Source organism: Manis pentadactyla, chromosome 11 (assembly GCF_030020395.1).
Source record: "Manis pentadactyla isolate mManPen7 chromosome 11, mManPen7.hap1, whole genome shotgun sequence".
NCBI classification, from domain to species: Eukaryota; Metazoa; Chordata; class Mammalia; order Pholidota; family Manidae; genus Manis; species Manis pentadactyla.
In genome coordinates this window covers 101,073,200-101,090,798 of record NC_080029.1, presented here as the reverse complement: position 1 = coordinate 101,090,798, position 17,599 = coordinate 101,073,200, and the positions used below count along the sequence as shown (strand labels likewise).

The 17,599-nt window shown below is 41.0% G+C and overlaps 1 protein-coding gene across 6 annotated transcripts in view; it reads left to right on the top strand.

The window, feature by feature from the left end:
• The window catches only part of MYO5C (myosin VC), an 88,922-nt gene extending 72,982 nt beyond the window's left edge, over nt 1-15,940 (top strand). For 3 of the 6 annotated variants that reach the window (XM_036917758.2, XM_057488809.1, XM_057488811.1), the window contains 6 exons: nt 1,709-1,798; nt 4,115-4,265; nt 4,929-5,211; nt 12,646-12,820; nt 13,345-13,425; nt 14,538-15,940. In XM_036917758.2, coding sequence (XP_036773653.2) covers nt 1,709-1,798; nt 4,115-4,265; nt 4,929-5,211; nt 12,646-12,820; nt 13,345-13,425; nt 14,538-14,690 — 933 coding nt within the window. In that variant the 3' untranslated portion in view covers nt 14,691-15,940. Of the gene's footprint in view, nt 1-1,708; nt 1,799-2,742; nt 2,904-4,114; nt 4,266-4,928; nt 5,212-12,645; nt 12,821-13,344; nt 13,426-14,537 lie in introns of those variants that run through there. The other 3 variants (XM_057488810.1, XR_008992606.1, XM_057488812.1) reach the window with 3 other exon arrangements.
• The last annotated feature ends 1,659 nt before the right edge of the window (nt 15,941-17,599 follow it).

Genomic DNA, 17,599 nt, shown 5'->3' with positions numbered 1-17,599 from the left:
GCTGTTAGGAAAAGCCAAGCTAGGTCAGGGGCTCCGAAGGCTAGGGACCAGCCCGAAGACCCCACAGCCTTTCCCAGGAGACTGAAACCTGGGAGCCACTGCGTTCAGCCCCCCTACCCCTTGGTGGTGAGAGGCCCGGCTTCAAGGAGCGCGTACCTGCTGATGTAACAGGTTTGAATGGCAAGACTGCAAAGTGACTCATCTCTTCCCTTTGTATTTAAATAATTCTTCTGTCTAAAACTGCATGATGTAATTTTATTTCCCATCCAGAAGAAAAGGGAGGAGTGAAATATAGATCCCTTATTTTTCATCCCCTTCCAAATGAGAAGCAGTGTTTGAGGTTGGAATATATTTGAATTTTTCAGTAGGAAGTCCTATCTCACTTTTAGTAAAATATATGTCCTAGTAGACTCATGACTAATTAAATGCTATTTTAAATACTCTAGAAAAAGAGAAGAATAAATGCATGAGAGGTCAGAGTATGGGTGATTTTTCCCTTTCCCCTACCCCCCCAAATTTTTGTACCAAGAAGTCTTTATTCACCACGAATTGGGAGCATTTATTCTGTACTGGGTGCTTTATAGTCACTGTCTTAGGAGAGCCACCAGTGTCCTGGGAAGGAGCTTCCATAAATTGATGTTTTCTCTGTCCATATTTTCATAAATTGGGTTTCCTTATGGCAAACTTGCATTGTGTCTCAGGCCATAGGCACAGCGTTTGCCCCATCTTGCCGCTCTGGAATGTTTAAATATTTAGAAACAGAAAGACGCATGGCGTGAATATAAATTCCTTCTCGCCAGCACCTTCCACCTCAGCTTCCCCAGTGTGGCCCTGCCCTCTGCCGTTGTTGGTGCGCAGGACCTGTTCCTCCCCCTCCGGCGCACAGCGCACTCAAGCGGCCCTCAGTCTGCACACGCTAGTCGCTGCGCCTCTTATCCCACGCCCTGACGCCACAGTGCTTAGCCTGGTGGTCTCCACCCCTGCTCTTTGCAGTCTAGCTTCTCCCCCATCACTCCTCAGAAGATCACCAGCAATTCCTCTTGCTAAATCCAATGGTATTTCCTTAATTTTTATTACCGCTAAATGGACCAAAGCATGAGGACCATCTCTTTGAAACCCTCGTCCCATGTCTTTTATTTAAATCTGGGGATTTTCTCGTTTTCCTATTACCTTTCTGATCACTGTACCTCTGCCTTCTTTGTTTGTCTCCTTCCTGCCCCCTATGCGGGAGTATTCCCCACAACAGACTCCCTGGTCCTGAGCTCCTGTCTCTCCACCCCTTTCCTTCAGAGAGGACATCCTCCTGCTTCTCTCATGTTGTCTCAGCTATCGTGGTTTCCCATCATCCCTCCATCCTCTGAGCTTTTTTAGCACAGTCTACGCCCATCCTGTGGCACCCAGCCACTCATTTAACTGTATCCTATGTATGTTATATCTGTCTTCCAAGTCAGAATGTGCACTTTGGAGAGCAGAGACTGAGACCAATATTTACGAGGCATTCCTGCAGGCCCTGACTCCAGCTTTGTAATAAGCGACATAACGTACACAGAAATATTTGCAAATCATAACCTGCTAAGTAAATGTAATACAAACTTCACAAAGTCTTTAGTGAATAAAAGAAGGATTCCATTTGATCAACAGCCACCAGCTAACCAAACAAGCACCAAAATCACCAAATCCAACTTGGTGTTTTCTTGTTTTTTTTAAGGAACATTTAGAAGACTTCGAGATGCTGTCCTTTTGGCTTTCCAATACTTGTCATTTCCTCAACTGCCTGAAGCAGTACAGCGGAGAAGAGGTAGGGGGGGTGCTTGCCTGCTCTGTGCTCTACGCTGACTGCCTGTGGGTACCCTCCTCATGAGCCAGAGCTCACCGGAGGGGTTAGGAATGTGCCCAGCTCCAGGGACAGCCTCTGTTCCAACTGGCTCTCTAGCTTCCTTTTCACCCAGGAGGCCAACTTCACGTACCTGCTTGGACAGAAGTCACAGACATAAGACCTAGGAAGTCTTAGACCTCGGTCATGGAGCCAGTCCTCAGTTGCCTTGAGTTTTCAATCATTGGGGTAGATTAGATGGTTTTTAAGTTTCCTTCTGGTTATAAAATTCTGAAGTTACCAGAATTATGACTCTCAAATAAAGGTTTTCATCCAGCATGCCTGTTTCTTCACAGCTGTTCTTTCTATAAGATTCTGATTGTTCCTCCATAATCCGTAAATCCTTTGTCATTCTGACTCTGCTCCCCAGGGGCTAACATCCTGAAGGAGTTCTCCACCTTCAAGTACTCACAGAGCAAAATTCCATTAACCTAAAATAACAAAGTGGCTTTCTAGGGTATTCCTTGCTCTCCAAAATGATTGTACCATTTCATAGTTCCATGACTGTGAAGTTTCCAGCATCTCCTACCTTTTACCAAAACTTGGTCTTGGCAGACATTTTATTATTTACCAATCTCATGGATATGAAACAACACCTTGTTGATTTAAATTGCAAATACTTGATCACTAGTGAAGTCAAGCATCATTTCATGTGCTTACTGGTCATCTGGGTTTCCTTTTAAATTGCCGACTGACAAGCATTCTTCATTTTTCTTGGAGGTGATTTTTATTCTTATTGACTTGTAAGAGGTATTTATATATTATGGGCTTATCTTGTAATTTTCTTTATGTAGTCCTGTCATACACAATTTTTGAATTTTAATGTACTTAAATCTATCAATCCTATTTTTTAATGATATGTGTTTTAGTGTCTTGAAATTCTTCCCTGCCCTAAGATCATGGACTGATTCTCTTCCTTGTTTCTAAATGCGTGTAATTCAAACTGAGCGTTCACAGTTACATTTTTATCTATTCATGATTGATTCATGAATGGGCGTGGTTATTTATCTGTCCCAAGCTGATGTGTGAGGTAGTGATCTGTCTTCTTCTACATGGATAGTTCAGTTGTCCCAATGGAAGGAAAGTAAAAAAAATTCAAAAGTAATCCTACCAGTACTGTGGAACAAAAGGAGAAATAAGTAAATAAAATTCTACCTCTGGCTAAAAGTAATATGAAAATGAGGAGGAGGCCACAGACCAGTCCATTGGCATCTGTGAGACACTAATGGAAGAGGAGGATATCATTCAGCACCTTTTGTTTTCTGACCCTCTCTTTGTCCCCTTTGACCATGTATACAATGTTCTTTTTTCTGAATATTTTTTCAGTTACTGTATTTTTCTAAAATTTCATGGTTCCTTTGTACCTCTGCCTCTTAACATAACATCTTCTTGTCTTAATGTTTTTCTTTATCTCTTTGAACATATTAAACATATTGTATTAGTCTGCTCCAGCTGCTATAGCAAAACACCGCAGACTGGTAGTCTTAAACAACAGAAACTTATTTTTTCATAGTTCTGGAGGCTAGAAGTCTGAGATCCAGGGTGCCAGCCTGGTTGGTTCCTGATGCGAGCTCGCTTCCTGGCTTGTAGATGGCTGCCTTATTGCTACCTGGCCTTTCTTTAGTGCATGGGGGTCGGGGGGAGAAGGTCCTCACATGGCCTTTCCTTGATGCACGGGGTTTGAACGAGAGAGATTGAACTTTATAGTGTCTCTTTTTGCAAAGGCACTAATTCTGTGCAATCAGGATCACACCCTTACTTTCTCAGAGGCCGCATCTTCAAATAGAGCTACATGGAGGTTAGGGCTTCAGGGTATATGAATTTTGGGAGGATACAAACATTCAGTCCATAACACACATTTTAAAATACTTCAGATTGCTCTATATTCTGCAATTACAAAAGCATGAATCTTATTGATCGCATCTCCTAACCCCTTACAGAAGTTTGTCTCCTTGGTCGCTTCGCAGTTTTTTCCCTGAGCTTCCGTGGGAGTTGTTGTCTGCTGTAGTCTGTGGGCTATGGCGGCACATGTCTGCAGGGGAGTCTGCAATGCAGTGACAGTTACAGAAAATAAGCGCTATGTCAAACATGAAGAATTCAGGTGATACAAATCAGACATTATGTTTTCAAGTGTAGGATTTGCAGTAGAAGTTGATTCTTATGTCATTAGTAAGAGAGAATATTTTAATGTTCTACATGTGTGTATTATCCTAATTTTTATGTGCTCACGATTACTTACAGGAATTCATGAAGCATAATAGTCCACATCAGAATAAGAATTGCTTGAACAATTTTGACCTTTCAGAATACAGACAAATTCTTAGTGATGTGGCTATACGAATATATCATCAGTTCATTATCGTAATGGAAAATAACATTCAGCCAATAATCGGTAAGAAAAGAATTGATGGCCAAAAAATATTTATAGTAACATTGAGACCTTAAAAAGTAGATGTGGTATATGGAATGTGTGACTACAAAGAGTATAAATTTAAAACCAGGAAAATTTAGTTTAAATTTAGTATAAATGTCCACTTTTTAATTCTTTGATTGCTTGAAATGATTACATACATATAAGTACATAGTTCATAATTTTCTTTCTGTAAGGGTGATTTATCCTGAAGGGAAAATATTGGGAGAACCATTGCTACTTAGGTGACTGATCCTGGGTCTTAGCCAAGTATTTTTGAACTCTTAATGCCCCACTCAAATTCTTGTATACTTTCTTCAGTTTTCTGAAGTTTAAATACCTTAGGCTTTAAATGGTCCCAGACCGTGAGTTATCATGCTAACCTGCTCTCTTCCCCATGAAGTTGAAACAAGACTTGCTCCAAGCCTAGTAGGGGAGCTGTTGGAAACAGCCATCCACCCCTTTCACCCCTACACCTCGTGCTCCCCAATCCTTGATTCCTTGCTTTCTCTGTCTTAACTGCTTCTACTATTGACTATTGTAGATGATGTCCCACCGCCTGAGATAGACACGTGAGAGCAGGGGAAAATGTTCTCTGGCTGTCCCCACTGTGTGTGCAAGAAAAGCTCCCATTTTTCTCTGTAGTGCCAGGCATGCTGGAGTATGAAAGCCTGCAAGGCATTTCTGGCCTGAAGCCCACAGGCTTCCGGAAGCGGTCATCTAGCATAGACGACACGGACACCTACACCATGACCTCTGTCCTGCAGCAGCTGAGCTATTTCTACAGCACCATGTGCCAGAACGGCCTGGACCCTGAGCTGGTGAGGCAGGCGGTGAAGCAGCAATTCTTCTTGATCGGGGCCATCACGCTGAACAGCCTCTTCCTGCGCAAGGACATGTGCTCCTGCAGAAAAGGGATGCAAATCAGGTAAGAGCCAAAGGCCCCCACCTACCCTGGAGAGGCTGGCTGGAAAGAATGCTCTTAAATTCTGGGGCCACACAGCCCTGCCCCGTCCCGCACGAGCTTAGGCCCCAGCCCCTGCTCCCACCCCACTGCACCGTGCCCACTTGACACTCAGGCCAAGTAGCTTAAACTGGGAACTAGTAATTATATATTTTAAATTCTGGCCCTCTGTGGTTATCATATCTGAACTAGTGTTTATTCACCACCACGGCTAGAAATGGCATACCGGCTGGAGGCAACAAGACACAAAGGAAGGAGCGATTTGGTTCCTGTCCTCAGGAAGCTCAAAAGAGCTAAACAGCTATTCAAGGCAACTACCATTAAGTCACAAGCAACTGGTGTGGGACGTACTTCAGAGAGGAGAGATTACTGTGGACAGAAAAGCTAGAGAAGCCTGAGAGCTGTGCACGGAGGGATTTTACAAGGGAGAAGAACATTGCAGGCAGGGGAAATGAGGCAGGCAAACGCACAGCTGTGGGCCCAAGGGAGGACCCTCCTCAGGTTGGCGGGGAAAGCCCTGTCCCCATAAAGCAGGGTCGCTCAGGGAGCAGGACCACAGCAGAGCTGTAGCTTGGATCCGGACCGCCAAGGGAATGTGTCAACTCCTCGTTATCTCTGAATTGAGGAAACACACACTCCGGAGCTATGGTCTGAATAAACATTCCCAAAGTACATAGTATGGGGCAGATATTTAAGATTTTTAAAAATATGTACAGGGTTTTAATACCTGTATGAGATGTGAAAAGCTGGGATAGGGCCAATGATAGTGATGCAAAGGAAGGTGACAGAGGAAGGACCCTAAGCCAGGAAAGCAATGTGAGGCACCCAGTACACCTCTCCAGCATCAGTAAAACTTCATGTTGGCCATCCGCACAGAGCAGGCTGGCAAACTGCCATGACACCAGGTGGTCTGCAGGTAAGGGGGGCGTGCAGAAGGACTGGCCTTTGGGAGTTGTCTTCTCTCGTTTTGTTTATCACACAAGCTCTGAGCAGAGGCTCTGTAGGCCTTGGAGGTAGGTTTAGCACTATTTAAAGTTAATCCATAAACCTAAATGTGCCACTAGAGCCTTTGCTAAACAAATCTCATTTCATCTGCGGGTCCCCAAGACTGAGTGAGGACATGAGCAAGATGAATGGCTCTAGATAGGCAACATCTGTCCCCATAGGCACGCGGTACTGATTCCTTTTACCAGCTGAAAGTGGTCATCAGAGAAAGTGGTGCCTTCACCATGCCTCGCTCTGAGCAGCAGGAGCATTTTAGAGGATTTGCTCATCCGGATATTTATGAAGCTCCTGCCACGAGCAAGGCCCATAAGGATCAGACATGGCTTTACAATGAAAACACAAGTAACAAAATAACAGAATATGAATACAAGTAGAAAACCAAGGCCACAGAAAAGAAAAAGAGAAACAGTGGACCGACTACTTGAAAGCTGGCCCTGGGCTTTCTGGCTGCCAGGACACAAAGTATGACAGCCTCCGTTCTCTGGACCCACTGGGTGTGGTGAGGCCGACCAGTTCCTGAGAAGATACAGAGATTTTCTTAACACCTAATTATTTTTGTGTTCCTAGTCATCGATCATAACAGCTCTATTTCCTGTGGAACTTTATCTGCAGTCTGCACAAGAGCACGCTGACAGCAGGTCTCTCTGTGGCTGCTTTGCTGGGTGACATTTGATATAAGCCTGTGTAGGCTTTTGCGGACAGTTCAGTTAGGGAGCCAGAATAATGGGAACCAAGTACATACAGTGCTTGCTGGCCTGAGGGAATCTGGGAGGAATACAAAAAGCATTGATCTGGGTCTTAAAAGACAGGGAAGGTTTCAGCAGACCGAGGATTAGAGGAACAGCACAGGCCTCAGTGAAGGAAAATAGATGGCAGAGAATGAATGGCTTCCTCTGAGTGGAGCCCCAGGAGGGAGGCGAGCATCCAGAAAGATTGGTTAGAAGGAGAAAGTGGAAGGTGGGCTTGAGAAATATGGGCTTTGTAGTCCTAAGAAAGGGCAGCCACTACAGACTTTTTTTTCTTTTTCAGAAGGGTTTATGCTGTGAATTCGATTTCTTTAATAGTTGTAGGATTATTCAAGTTACATATTTAATCTCAAATGAGTTTTGGTAGGTTTTGGTTTTCAAGGAATTGGTCCATTTTATCTAAGATGTTGTGTTTATGTGCATGGAGCTTTTGTAATATTTCCTTATTTATTCACTGAATTTCTGTAGGATTTGTAGAGATTTTCCATTCTTGCAGAAAATCTTCTGTTCCTATGTTGGTGATCTGTGCCCTCTTTTTCTTGATCAGTCTCTCTAGAGGTTTATCAATTTTGCCACTTTTCACTCTTTTCAAAGAACCAGTTTTTGCTTTCATTGATTTTTCTCTATTTTTAAAAAATTTAATTGATTTCTTTTATTGTCTTTATTATTTCATGCCATCTACTTACTTTGGATTTATTTTGCTCTTTTTCTAGTTTCTTAAGATAGAAGATTTGATTATGGACTTTGAGGCCTTTCATTTCTAACATAGACATTTAATGCACTGAGTGTCTCTCTAAGCACTACTTTATCACACAAATTTTGATATGTTGTACTTTCATTTTGTTCCTATTTTCTAATTTCCCTTGAGTCTTGCTCTTTGACCCATGGATTATTTGGAATATGTTGTGTGATTTCCCAGTGTTTAGAGACTTTCTTGTTACTTTTCTGTTACTGATTTTTAGTTTAACTCTGTGTGATCAAAGAACATAGTTTGTCAGTCAAACTCTTAGAAACAGAAGGTAGAATAGTGGTTGCCTGGGGCTAAAAAGACAGGGAAAAGGGGAATTGTTCAATGGTTCAGCTTTGCAAGATAAAAAAGTCCTGGGCATCTGTTGTACAACATGAGCGTATAGTTGACACGCCTGTATTGCACACTGAAGAATGGTGAAAATGGTAAATCTTACATTATATGTTTTCTACCACAATAAAAAAAAATCTCGAAGTGCATACAGGTTGAAATATACCATAAATTATGATACCAGAGTCACCAACCATCTCACTTAACCTGAGACTTCACCAGGCTTGTTTTTAAAATAAAAACTAAATATTTTTACCTTAAAAAAATAACAAACATTGCATGATTTCAATTCTTTTTAAATTTGTTAAGATTTGCTTTTATGACCCAGAATATGGTGGGGTTTTGTGAATGTTCCACATGCAATTGAAAAGAGTGTGTATTCTGCTCTTGTTGGGTGGAATGTTCTATAAACATCAATTAGACCCCATTTGTTGATGGCATTTTTCAGTTCTTCTATATTCTTGCTGATTTTCTGTCTGTTAGTTCTGCTGATTACTGAGTGGAGTTCTGAAGTCTCCAGGGATAATTATGAATCTGTTTCCTCCTTTAATCTGTCAGGTTTTATTTCATGTATTTTGAAGCTCTGTGGTTAGGTGCACACACACTGAGAATTATTATGCCTTCTCGGTAAGCTGAGAGGCAGCATACATTTGGGTCTTGTTTTTTTAATCCAGTCTGACAATCTATTCTTCTTAATTGGAGTGTTTAGACCATTTTAATTTAATGTAATTATTGATTTATGTATAGGTATAAGTCTACCATTTTATTATTTTCTGTTTGTTTCTGACAGTTTTTATTTCTCTAATTTCCTTTTTTTGCATTCCTTTGGGTATTTGAACATTTCTTGGTACCCCTTTTTAATTTATCACTTGTGTTTTTACCATATATCGTTGTATCTTTTTTAGTGGTTGCTCCAGGAATTGCAGTACACATACTTAACTTTTTCAGTCTATTTAGAATCAGTATCTTACCACATCAAGAAGAATGTAAAAACCTTAACATCACATAGGCCTTTATATTCTCTCTAATTTATGTTGTATTTTTCTTATATATCTACATATATCAAAAACTCTGCCGAACAACATTATAATTTTTGTTTTAACTATTCACCATATTTAAAGAACCCAAAAGGAGAAGAATAGCCTATTACATTTACCCAGATATTTACTATTTCTGTTGCTCCTTCTTCATTCCTAATGCTCCAAGTCTCATTTTTACCCTAAATCTCATTTTTATATCATTTCCTTTCTGTCTAAAGAAATCCTTTCAGTAGTCCTTTTAGGGATCTAGAATTCTGGGTTGACAGGTGTTTTTCACCACTTTAAAAATGTTTCACTTTTTCTGGCTTCCATGGTTCCTCATGCATGAGAAATGCATAATCACTTGAATTTTTGTTTCCCTACAATATGATGTGATTTACATCATACAAATTTACATACATATGATCCAATAAGATATGGTGTATCTGGGTGTGAATTTCTTTGCTTTAGTCTCAGATTCCCTGAGCTTTTTGAATCTATACGTCTGTGTGTGTCACTAAATTTGGGACATTTTCAGCCATTTCTTTGAACATTTCATCTTTCTCAATGAATCATACTTTGTCCTTCTGGAACTTCAGTGACACGAATGTTAGTCCTCTCATTATTGTTCCATGGGTCCCAAAAGTTCTGTTCTTTTTTTTTTTTTTTTTTTTTCAGTTTTTTTCCTCTGTACTCTTTAAATTGGATATCTCTATTGATCCCTTCAAGTTCGCTGAAGTTCCATCAGGGTCACTTCAGTTTCTTTCCTCTGTTACCTGTATTCTGCTATTGAGCCCATTCAGTGAGTTCTTTTATTTCTGTTACTGTATTTTTCAGTTCTAAAATTTCCATTTGTTTTTCTTTGTATTTTCTATTTTTTTCTGAGACTTTACATCTTAAAATTTATCTCAGGACAGTTTGTCTTTACTTTTTGGAGCATTTTTATAATAGCTTCTTTTAAGTTTTTGTCAGATAATTCCAATGTCTATGTCATCTCAGAACTGACATCTATCAATTGTCTTGTTTAATGCGAATTGAGGTGTTCTCAGTTCTTCATATGCCAAGTAATTTTGAATTGTCTCCTCGAAGCTTTTAACATTATACTATGAGACTCTGAGTCTTTGAATCTTATGGAGAATGTTGCTATTTCTATCGGAATGTTAATCAACCCACTTAAGTTCAGGTTGCAAGGTCTTTGTGGGCTGTGCGTCTCATGTCAGTGAAGTTTTCAAAGTCTTTGTAATACCATTTGGTTCCATCTTGTGTGGGACACACAGTGGCTGGCCTGAAACTTGGGTGGTCTCTATCCCATAGTTCAGTTCTCAAAGTCTACATGTGCTGCTGAGAGTCAGAACCATGCATGGTCTCAGGGGTGTGCCCAGGAAGGAGTTCATGGACAACTGGAAAGGGTTGCTTTCCCAAGCCCCTCTTCTCCATAATACCCCTGGTACTTTTCAGATCCCTGGGGATCCTCTCTTTGGTCCCCCAGACAGGAAACTAGGGCTTTACTTAACTCACTATGTGGCATGCTTTCTGCAAATGATCGCATCTGGGTCAAGTAAATGGGGGTCCACCAGTCCTCTTGAACCGCAGCCCCTGCAGTCAGTGAAAGTCCCCCTCCCTCAGAGCTCTGGGCTCCTGCTGACCGTGTTGGCACCGCCACCACCACCACCACCGCCAGGGGGTTATTTGGGACTTGAACATGAAAGAATGAAGAAAAGGAAAAGGAGAAGAAAGAAAAGCAGGGGATTTCCTCCCTCTCTCAGAGCATTAAGAAACCTCTTTTCAGCTCCTAGAGCCAGAACTGGAGGGCTCCTCCTAGAGCTTCATAGGCATCAGTGCTTACTGCTGAGCTCCAGTCTGCTCTGAGGTCAGGCCAATGAGCAGCAGAGGGCAAAACTGGGAAACTCACTGCTGATTTGCTGATGCTTCAGATTCTGGTCTTCCTTTCTAATCTACCTGCTACTATTTACTTTTCAAATAGCTGCTCCAGGCATTCCATCCAGGCTTTCTGGCTGCATTCAGTAGGAGACACAAAGTGGAGTGTGTTCTTACCAAGAACCAGAACTCTACCACAGATTTTTGAGCAGGAGAATTCACATGCCCAAAACTCAGATTAAGAAAGGACTGTGGCAGGATTGAATAAGATTAGGATTCAACAGCCCACTAGGAATCTACTGTAATAAGAACTCAAACTAGGAACAGAATTGACAATGCAAAGATGGGGGGAGACAGTACAAGATATGTTGATCTCATTACGTCCCTATGGAAAACATTACTTAGACATTATTGTGCTAATGTTATAAGCAAAGATAAGACTCCGTGGGGAGTTGGGAGCTAGTACTGACCTTAGAGTTCCTAGTTTTACACTCAATTTCTTAAGACAGCTTCACTGATACATAAGTTTATAATGCCATAAAGTTTACCAATTTAAAATGAATAGTTCAGTGGTTTTTGATATATTTGCAAAGTTTTGCACCCATGACCATAATGGAATTTTGGAACATTTCCATCACTTCAAAAAGAAACATTATAACCATTAGCAGCCACTCTTAGCCCTATCCAGTCTCCTCTCCCTCAGTCACGAATATATTTTCTTTCTCTGTAGATTTGCCTTATTCTGGACATTTTTTATAAATGGAATCATAAAATATGTTGTCTTTTATGACTTGCTTCTGTCACTTAGTGTAATGTTTTCACAATTCATCCATGTGGTAGCATGTGTCAGTACCTCATTCCTTTTTATTACTGACTAATATCCCATTGTATGGTTATACCATGATTTGTTTAGCCATCAGTTGGTGAACATTTGTGGTTTTTTTCATTTTGGGGCTATTATAAGTGCTGAACACATGTGTACACTTTTTTGTGTGGACATGCTTTCCATTCTCTTGAGTCTATATCTAGAAGTGAAATTGCTGGGCCATATGGTAGTTCTATGCTTAACATTTAGAGTAACTGCCAAATTGTTTTCCTTAGCAACTGTACCATTTTATATTCCCACTGGCAATGTATGAGGGTTCTCAACTCTCTCATTTACCCTGGGAGGTTGAGTAACTTTCAAGCTTACATAAAACCCATGCCTATTGACTCATAAAATGATGACAATTAGTGACAGAAACAAGAAGAAAAACCCCAGTGGACTGAAAGAAAGCCTTCTGCCAATTTAGGAAAAAGAATTAAACAAGTCTTTATGCTAATTAAGTCTCTCCAAATTTCACTATAATTTTTTCTTTTAGTAGATTTTCAAATCTATTAGTAAATAACTTTATAAATTACCGCAGTCACTGTTTTCTGCTTAGATTTTCCCCAAAATTTATGACTATATGACCCTCACCCCAAGCCTAGATCCTTAGAACCATGGATCATGAGAGCTGATCATCTGGTCCAACCCCCTCAAGTTACAAATGAAGAAACTGCTGGACTGTGGTCCTAAGGTTCTCAGTGAACTCCGGTACCTTCTTGGTACCCACTGTGGGATTCAGCACCCTTCCCTAAAGTGTTCTAATGGACCACCCACTCTTCTCTGCTCCTCTGCCTTTTACTCCAGGTGCAACATCAGCTACTTAGAAGAATGGCTTAAAGAGAAGAACTTGCAAAATAGCTTGGCCAAGGAAACTTTGGAACCTCTCTCTCAGGCAGCCTGGTTGCTTCAGGTCAAGAAGACCACAGACAGCGATGCCGAGGAGATCTATGAGCGCTGCACCTCATTGTCTGCTGTGCAGGTGACCAGGCTTGCTCAGTGTCTCACTGATCTTCACCAACAGAACGTATAATTGGTGTCTCCTTTCCTAGCTTAGCCACATGGGGTGCACGGGTCTCTGCTGCTCTTTGGGGAGCATATGTACCTTCCATGGCCCACCCTCTCGTTAATAAGGATTTATTAAATACGGACTCTAGGCCTTAACACAGGAGTGCGTATGACACATTCCTTGCCCCTCTAAACTCACAGATGGCTATATGTGTGTGAAGAGGCAGGTGCTGGTGGGGGAAGGCAGGGAAGGAGGCTGAAAGTGGGGAATTCTCCTACAGCCCTCTCATTATATGAATTGTCTTTGCTCCCCTCTATGTTCTTCGTACTTTGTTTTCTCTTTGCTTGGAAACAAATAACACATGGTTCCTAGAGCCAAATTACAGTATAAAAGAATTATATGCAGTTCCCAACAGTTCCAAAACCACCAGAACCATTATTTCATGGACAGAGTTGTCCTTTTTCATGACCAAACACCATCTTCTGTACTATTTGCAGATCATAAAGATCCTTAATTCATATACACCTATAGATGACTTTGAAAAAAGAGTGACTCCATCCTTCGTTCGCAAAGTACAGGTGAGATTATTAAGGATGTGCTTTTCAAGTTTTAGATAAGAAATTGCTATTGAATTAATGTTATAGAAATCTGGATTAAAGTACATTTACCAAAATGCACAAAAGGTGCCCAGCAAAAGCAGCAGGAATTCTCCCCATCAAATTCCCTAGTTTTCAGAACCCATCTTAATCCTGGTGGGAAGGGAATGAAAACCCCCAGACTGTGCCTCGGTGCTGTGCTCTTTCAGTGCATCTGATTTTTTTATCAGTCTTCAAGTACCAGGCAAGTGAGCAGAGGCTGGGTGGAAACAGCAACCTCTGTACCCATTTTTCTCATTTTAATTCCTAAAGTTTCTTCCCCAATGAACTGGGGCAGCAGTTCTCAAAGTTTGGTTCAAGGATACACATCTGTGTGAGGCAGATTTTTCTTCATATGCTTCAACCAAAAAAACCTATCACAGTAGGGTGAAAGCATAACAGATTCGAGATTCCACCTGTCAGACATTAAAAAGATTTACAAAAATATGAAACAATACCACTCCTCACTAATTTTTCTGTTTTCAGAAATATTCTTCAATAAAAATATGTTAATATGTATTGAATTTGTTCTTATTTTAAGGAATTAACAAATATTTTAAATTACTGTTACAGTAATTTACTTACTGATACAGTAGTATCAATAGTTGCTCTTTGGGGGCCTCAATAATTTTAAGAATATAAAGGGGTTCTGAGACCAAAAAAAATGTCCAAACCACTGATCTAAAAAAAAAGATGAGTGCAGTAAAAATGTAATACTTGAGATCTACTCATGTTTGGGCTTAGAATTATGCCGTGAGAATAGATAAGAATGGAGAACAGAACAATTTATAGTCAATCCATCCCATGGGAAATTAACTTCTGAAAAGCCAGTTAGTATTCATGAGAGCTGGTCTAGAAGTCCTGGATAGACCATTTCACCTTGGAATTGTGCTGTTAAAAAACTGTTTTGTGTGTTATCTCCTGTGATTTTGAAAGCAAGCAGTTTTTCACTGGAGATAAGAGTTGTTGTGTTTCCCTTACTCTTGACTTCCAGAACTCAGCAATGCAGAATGCACTGATTTCCTTACTCATTTTTCCTGTGGTTCTAATTTCAGGCTCTCCTGAATACCCGAGAGGATTCATCACAGCTGATGCTGGATACCAAATACCTCTTTCAAGTCACATTTCCTTTTACCCCCTCTCCCCATGCTCTGGAAATGATCCAGATTCCCAGCAGTTTCAAGCTAGGCTTTCTCAATAGATTATAACAGAAGAGAGAGTAAGTGCACTTTTCCCCCAAAAGCTAAATGAAGATCAAATATGGGGAATGTGGTTTATTAATTGGAACTGGAATTGCTCTAGAATGTGTTTGAAGGAAGAAAATAAGAATTCTCCCAAATAAGCCACATTTTTTCTTGCTCACGGTGATGGAGCGGCCTCTGTCTTTTTGTAAGAATTAACACACAGTGGGTGTGGTTGGAAAGACCATGCCTACCTCTGGAATCTCAGCTGGCTTTTACCAGCATTCTTGGAAGGCTCCTGATTTCTCCCAGGTGCCTCTTGTCTGTATCTATCTTGGGACCAGGCTCCACCCAGAGGAAGCCAGATCTGGGGATGCAGCATCTCTAAGTGTTCTAAGGTGCATCTGTGAAGCCACAAGTGGGCTCCATGGCTGAGTCTTCCAGGAAATAATCACATTTGGCCACCATGGCCTGTCCAAAGTCCTCTCACCGCAAGTCTGCTGGGTGGGCTAGGGCATGGGGGCTCACTGATGCTTCTTTTTACTAAAAATGCTTCTGCATAAAAAACATTATTTTAGACCCCTTGAATTTTAAGAGTATTCACTCTGAAATGAATCATATGAAGTACTCTTATGTATAAATCTATCTAAAACTAATATATCATTAATGCTGAATTGCTACACCATTTATCATCTCTTCAGAGACCATTTCTTTACATTCTATCTCCCAAATATTTGCTGTAATTTTTCATTAATATCTTTCATAAAATTACTTTTTAAAAAAATACTTAATTTAAAAAGGCAACCTAAATGATTTCCTCTCTCTTATCAGTATTCAAATGTGTTTTAAATTTTTCCCATAAAAATAACTGAAGAATTAGTCCATCCCTCCTTTTGAGAAACCTTCATTTCCCAAGTTTTATGGGAACTGTTTCTCATCCCTCAAACCTTCTCATTCCTTCCTTTCAGGACAAAAGACATCATTTGATAAGCAGGCCTAGTCTGTGGCCCCAGTGCCCTTCTGCCCACGCCAAGAATCCCAGCCAGCCTTCTGTTTCCAACAGACTCATAGGCAATAGCGGTGATTCTGTAACATGGACATTTATCTTAGGAGTAGAAATGATACATGATCATGAAATAACATCACCCTACTAAAATGTAACAGTGTTTTTTCATACTAGAAATAATTTAATTTTGTTCCTTCAGATACCTGTGTATGAAGAAATGAAAAGTAGAACTTTGCAGTATTTTAATCAATAAAATTACTGAATGAACTGAGTCAAATTCCTTTAATTGCTATTCCTTAAGTGCACAAGTTTTATGCCCTTCTTTTAAGGGTCATACTTAAAGATGCTGAAATCTTTACAGATTCATAGTATGATAAGAAGTATATAAAATTTTTTAGTACATAAGAAGTAAATAAAAAGATATGTCCTAAGCCCTGGCTCAGGCTGTATCACCATGGGGCTCCCAACAGTGCCAGGATGAGGGGCTACTTGGCAGAGAGTTGGCTGGGTTCCTGATCCACATCCATGGCCTTCTCCTCGTCCCTTCCAGACCTTCCCTACACTGCAGGGAGCCCGTCACCCTCAGGGTTCACGACTTCTACAGCACTGACCCTGGGCTCTAAGCCACAAACATTACCCACTTCCTCTGCTGCCCCGTGAGCTTCTGGAGGGCAGGTCCACATCTCACTCATCCCCACAGTCATCTTGATGCTGGGAAGATGGGAGAAAACCCCAGGTGCAAAGTCTCATTGGAGGCGGCAGGATTTGGGGTGGGGGTGTTGGTCAGCCTTGGGAAGGAGTGGATCTTCTTTAGGGACCAGACAAGGAGATTTGCAGAACTGATAAATTTACGCATGGAGAAGGGGGTGAAGAGACCGCCCACCCAATCATCTTCATCGGTTCTGCAAAGCTGAAGATGGAGAGGGTGGCCACATGAATGAGGTGCTGGTGGAACAAGGACTGTGAAGAGGCAGGAGGTGCTGATAACAGCCATAGGTGGATGTAAAGATTGCTCAGTGGAGCCGGACATGGATTCATGGGGGTCAAACCTGCTGAACTCCTCAGAGGCAGAGAAAGACGGAGAAGCTACTTAAGGGGTCCTGAGGGCACAGGGCAGGAGGGTGGGCACAAGGTGCAAGGGGTGAGTGAGTGACGCGGTGCGCAGTGTGAGCCCGGCTCTGCAGGGTGGAAGCCGCTGAGCTGTAATGCTTGGCTAAGGGGATCAGATGTGTCGCAGTCGCCTCGGCGCCTTAAAGCTGCAGCTCTAACTTCTTGCCTTCTTGCTGATCGATTCCAAGTGTTGACTCTATAGAAGGTATGTTTGTTTCCATTAAATTAAGAGTACTCCGGCTTTCTTAAATGCTTAGCAAAGTGTTCAGACGGACACATACCAAGGAGTTAACAGTGTCTCCCTGTGAGGTGGGAGCACAGGTGAGGGTGCTGATGGCTGTTCATCTGCTTGTTCTAAATTTTCTACAATTCACATGCATTTCTTTTGAAAGAATAAGATATTTTGTTTTTTAAATATATTTAATCTTGGCATCAGGGAAAAAAGTAAGCATCTTTAAAATCATTTAACCAGTTTTAAAAATTGATCAAGGTCAACAGAAAAGCCTCAGCGTGTACCTTTATGGAATAGTAAAAGGTTTTTGACACTAAACATTATATAGACATAAGTTATGTGTATCAGTGGTTTATTCTTTTTTATTGCGAGAACATTTCGAAGTTTATCTAGTTTACTATAGATGAGCTTTGGGTTTTTCCAGTTTGAGGCTCTTATGAACAAAGCTGCATTCTTATTCATGGTTTGTTTAGGTTTTTTTTTGAGGATGTACATATCCATTTTTTGTTGAGTGTATGTCCAGTAGTGGAATTGCCAGCTCACAGATTAGACGTATGTGTAACTTCAGCAGGTCCTGTTAACCAGTTT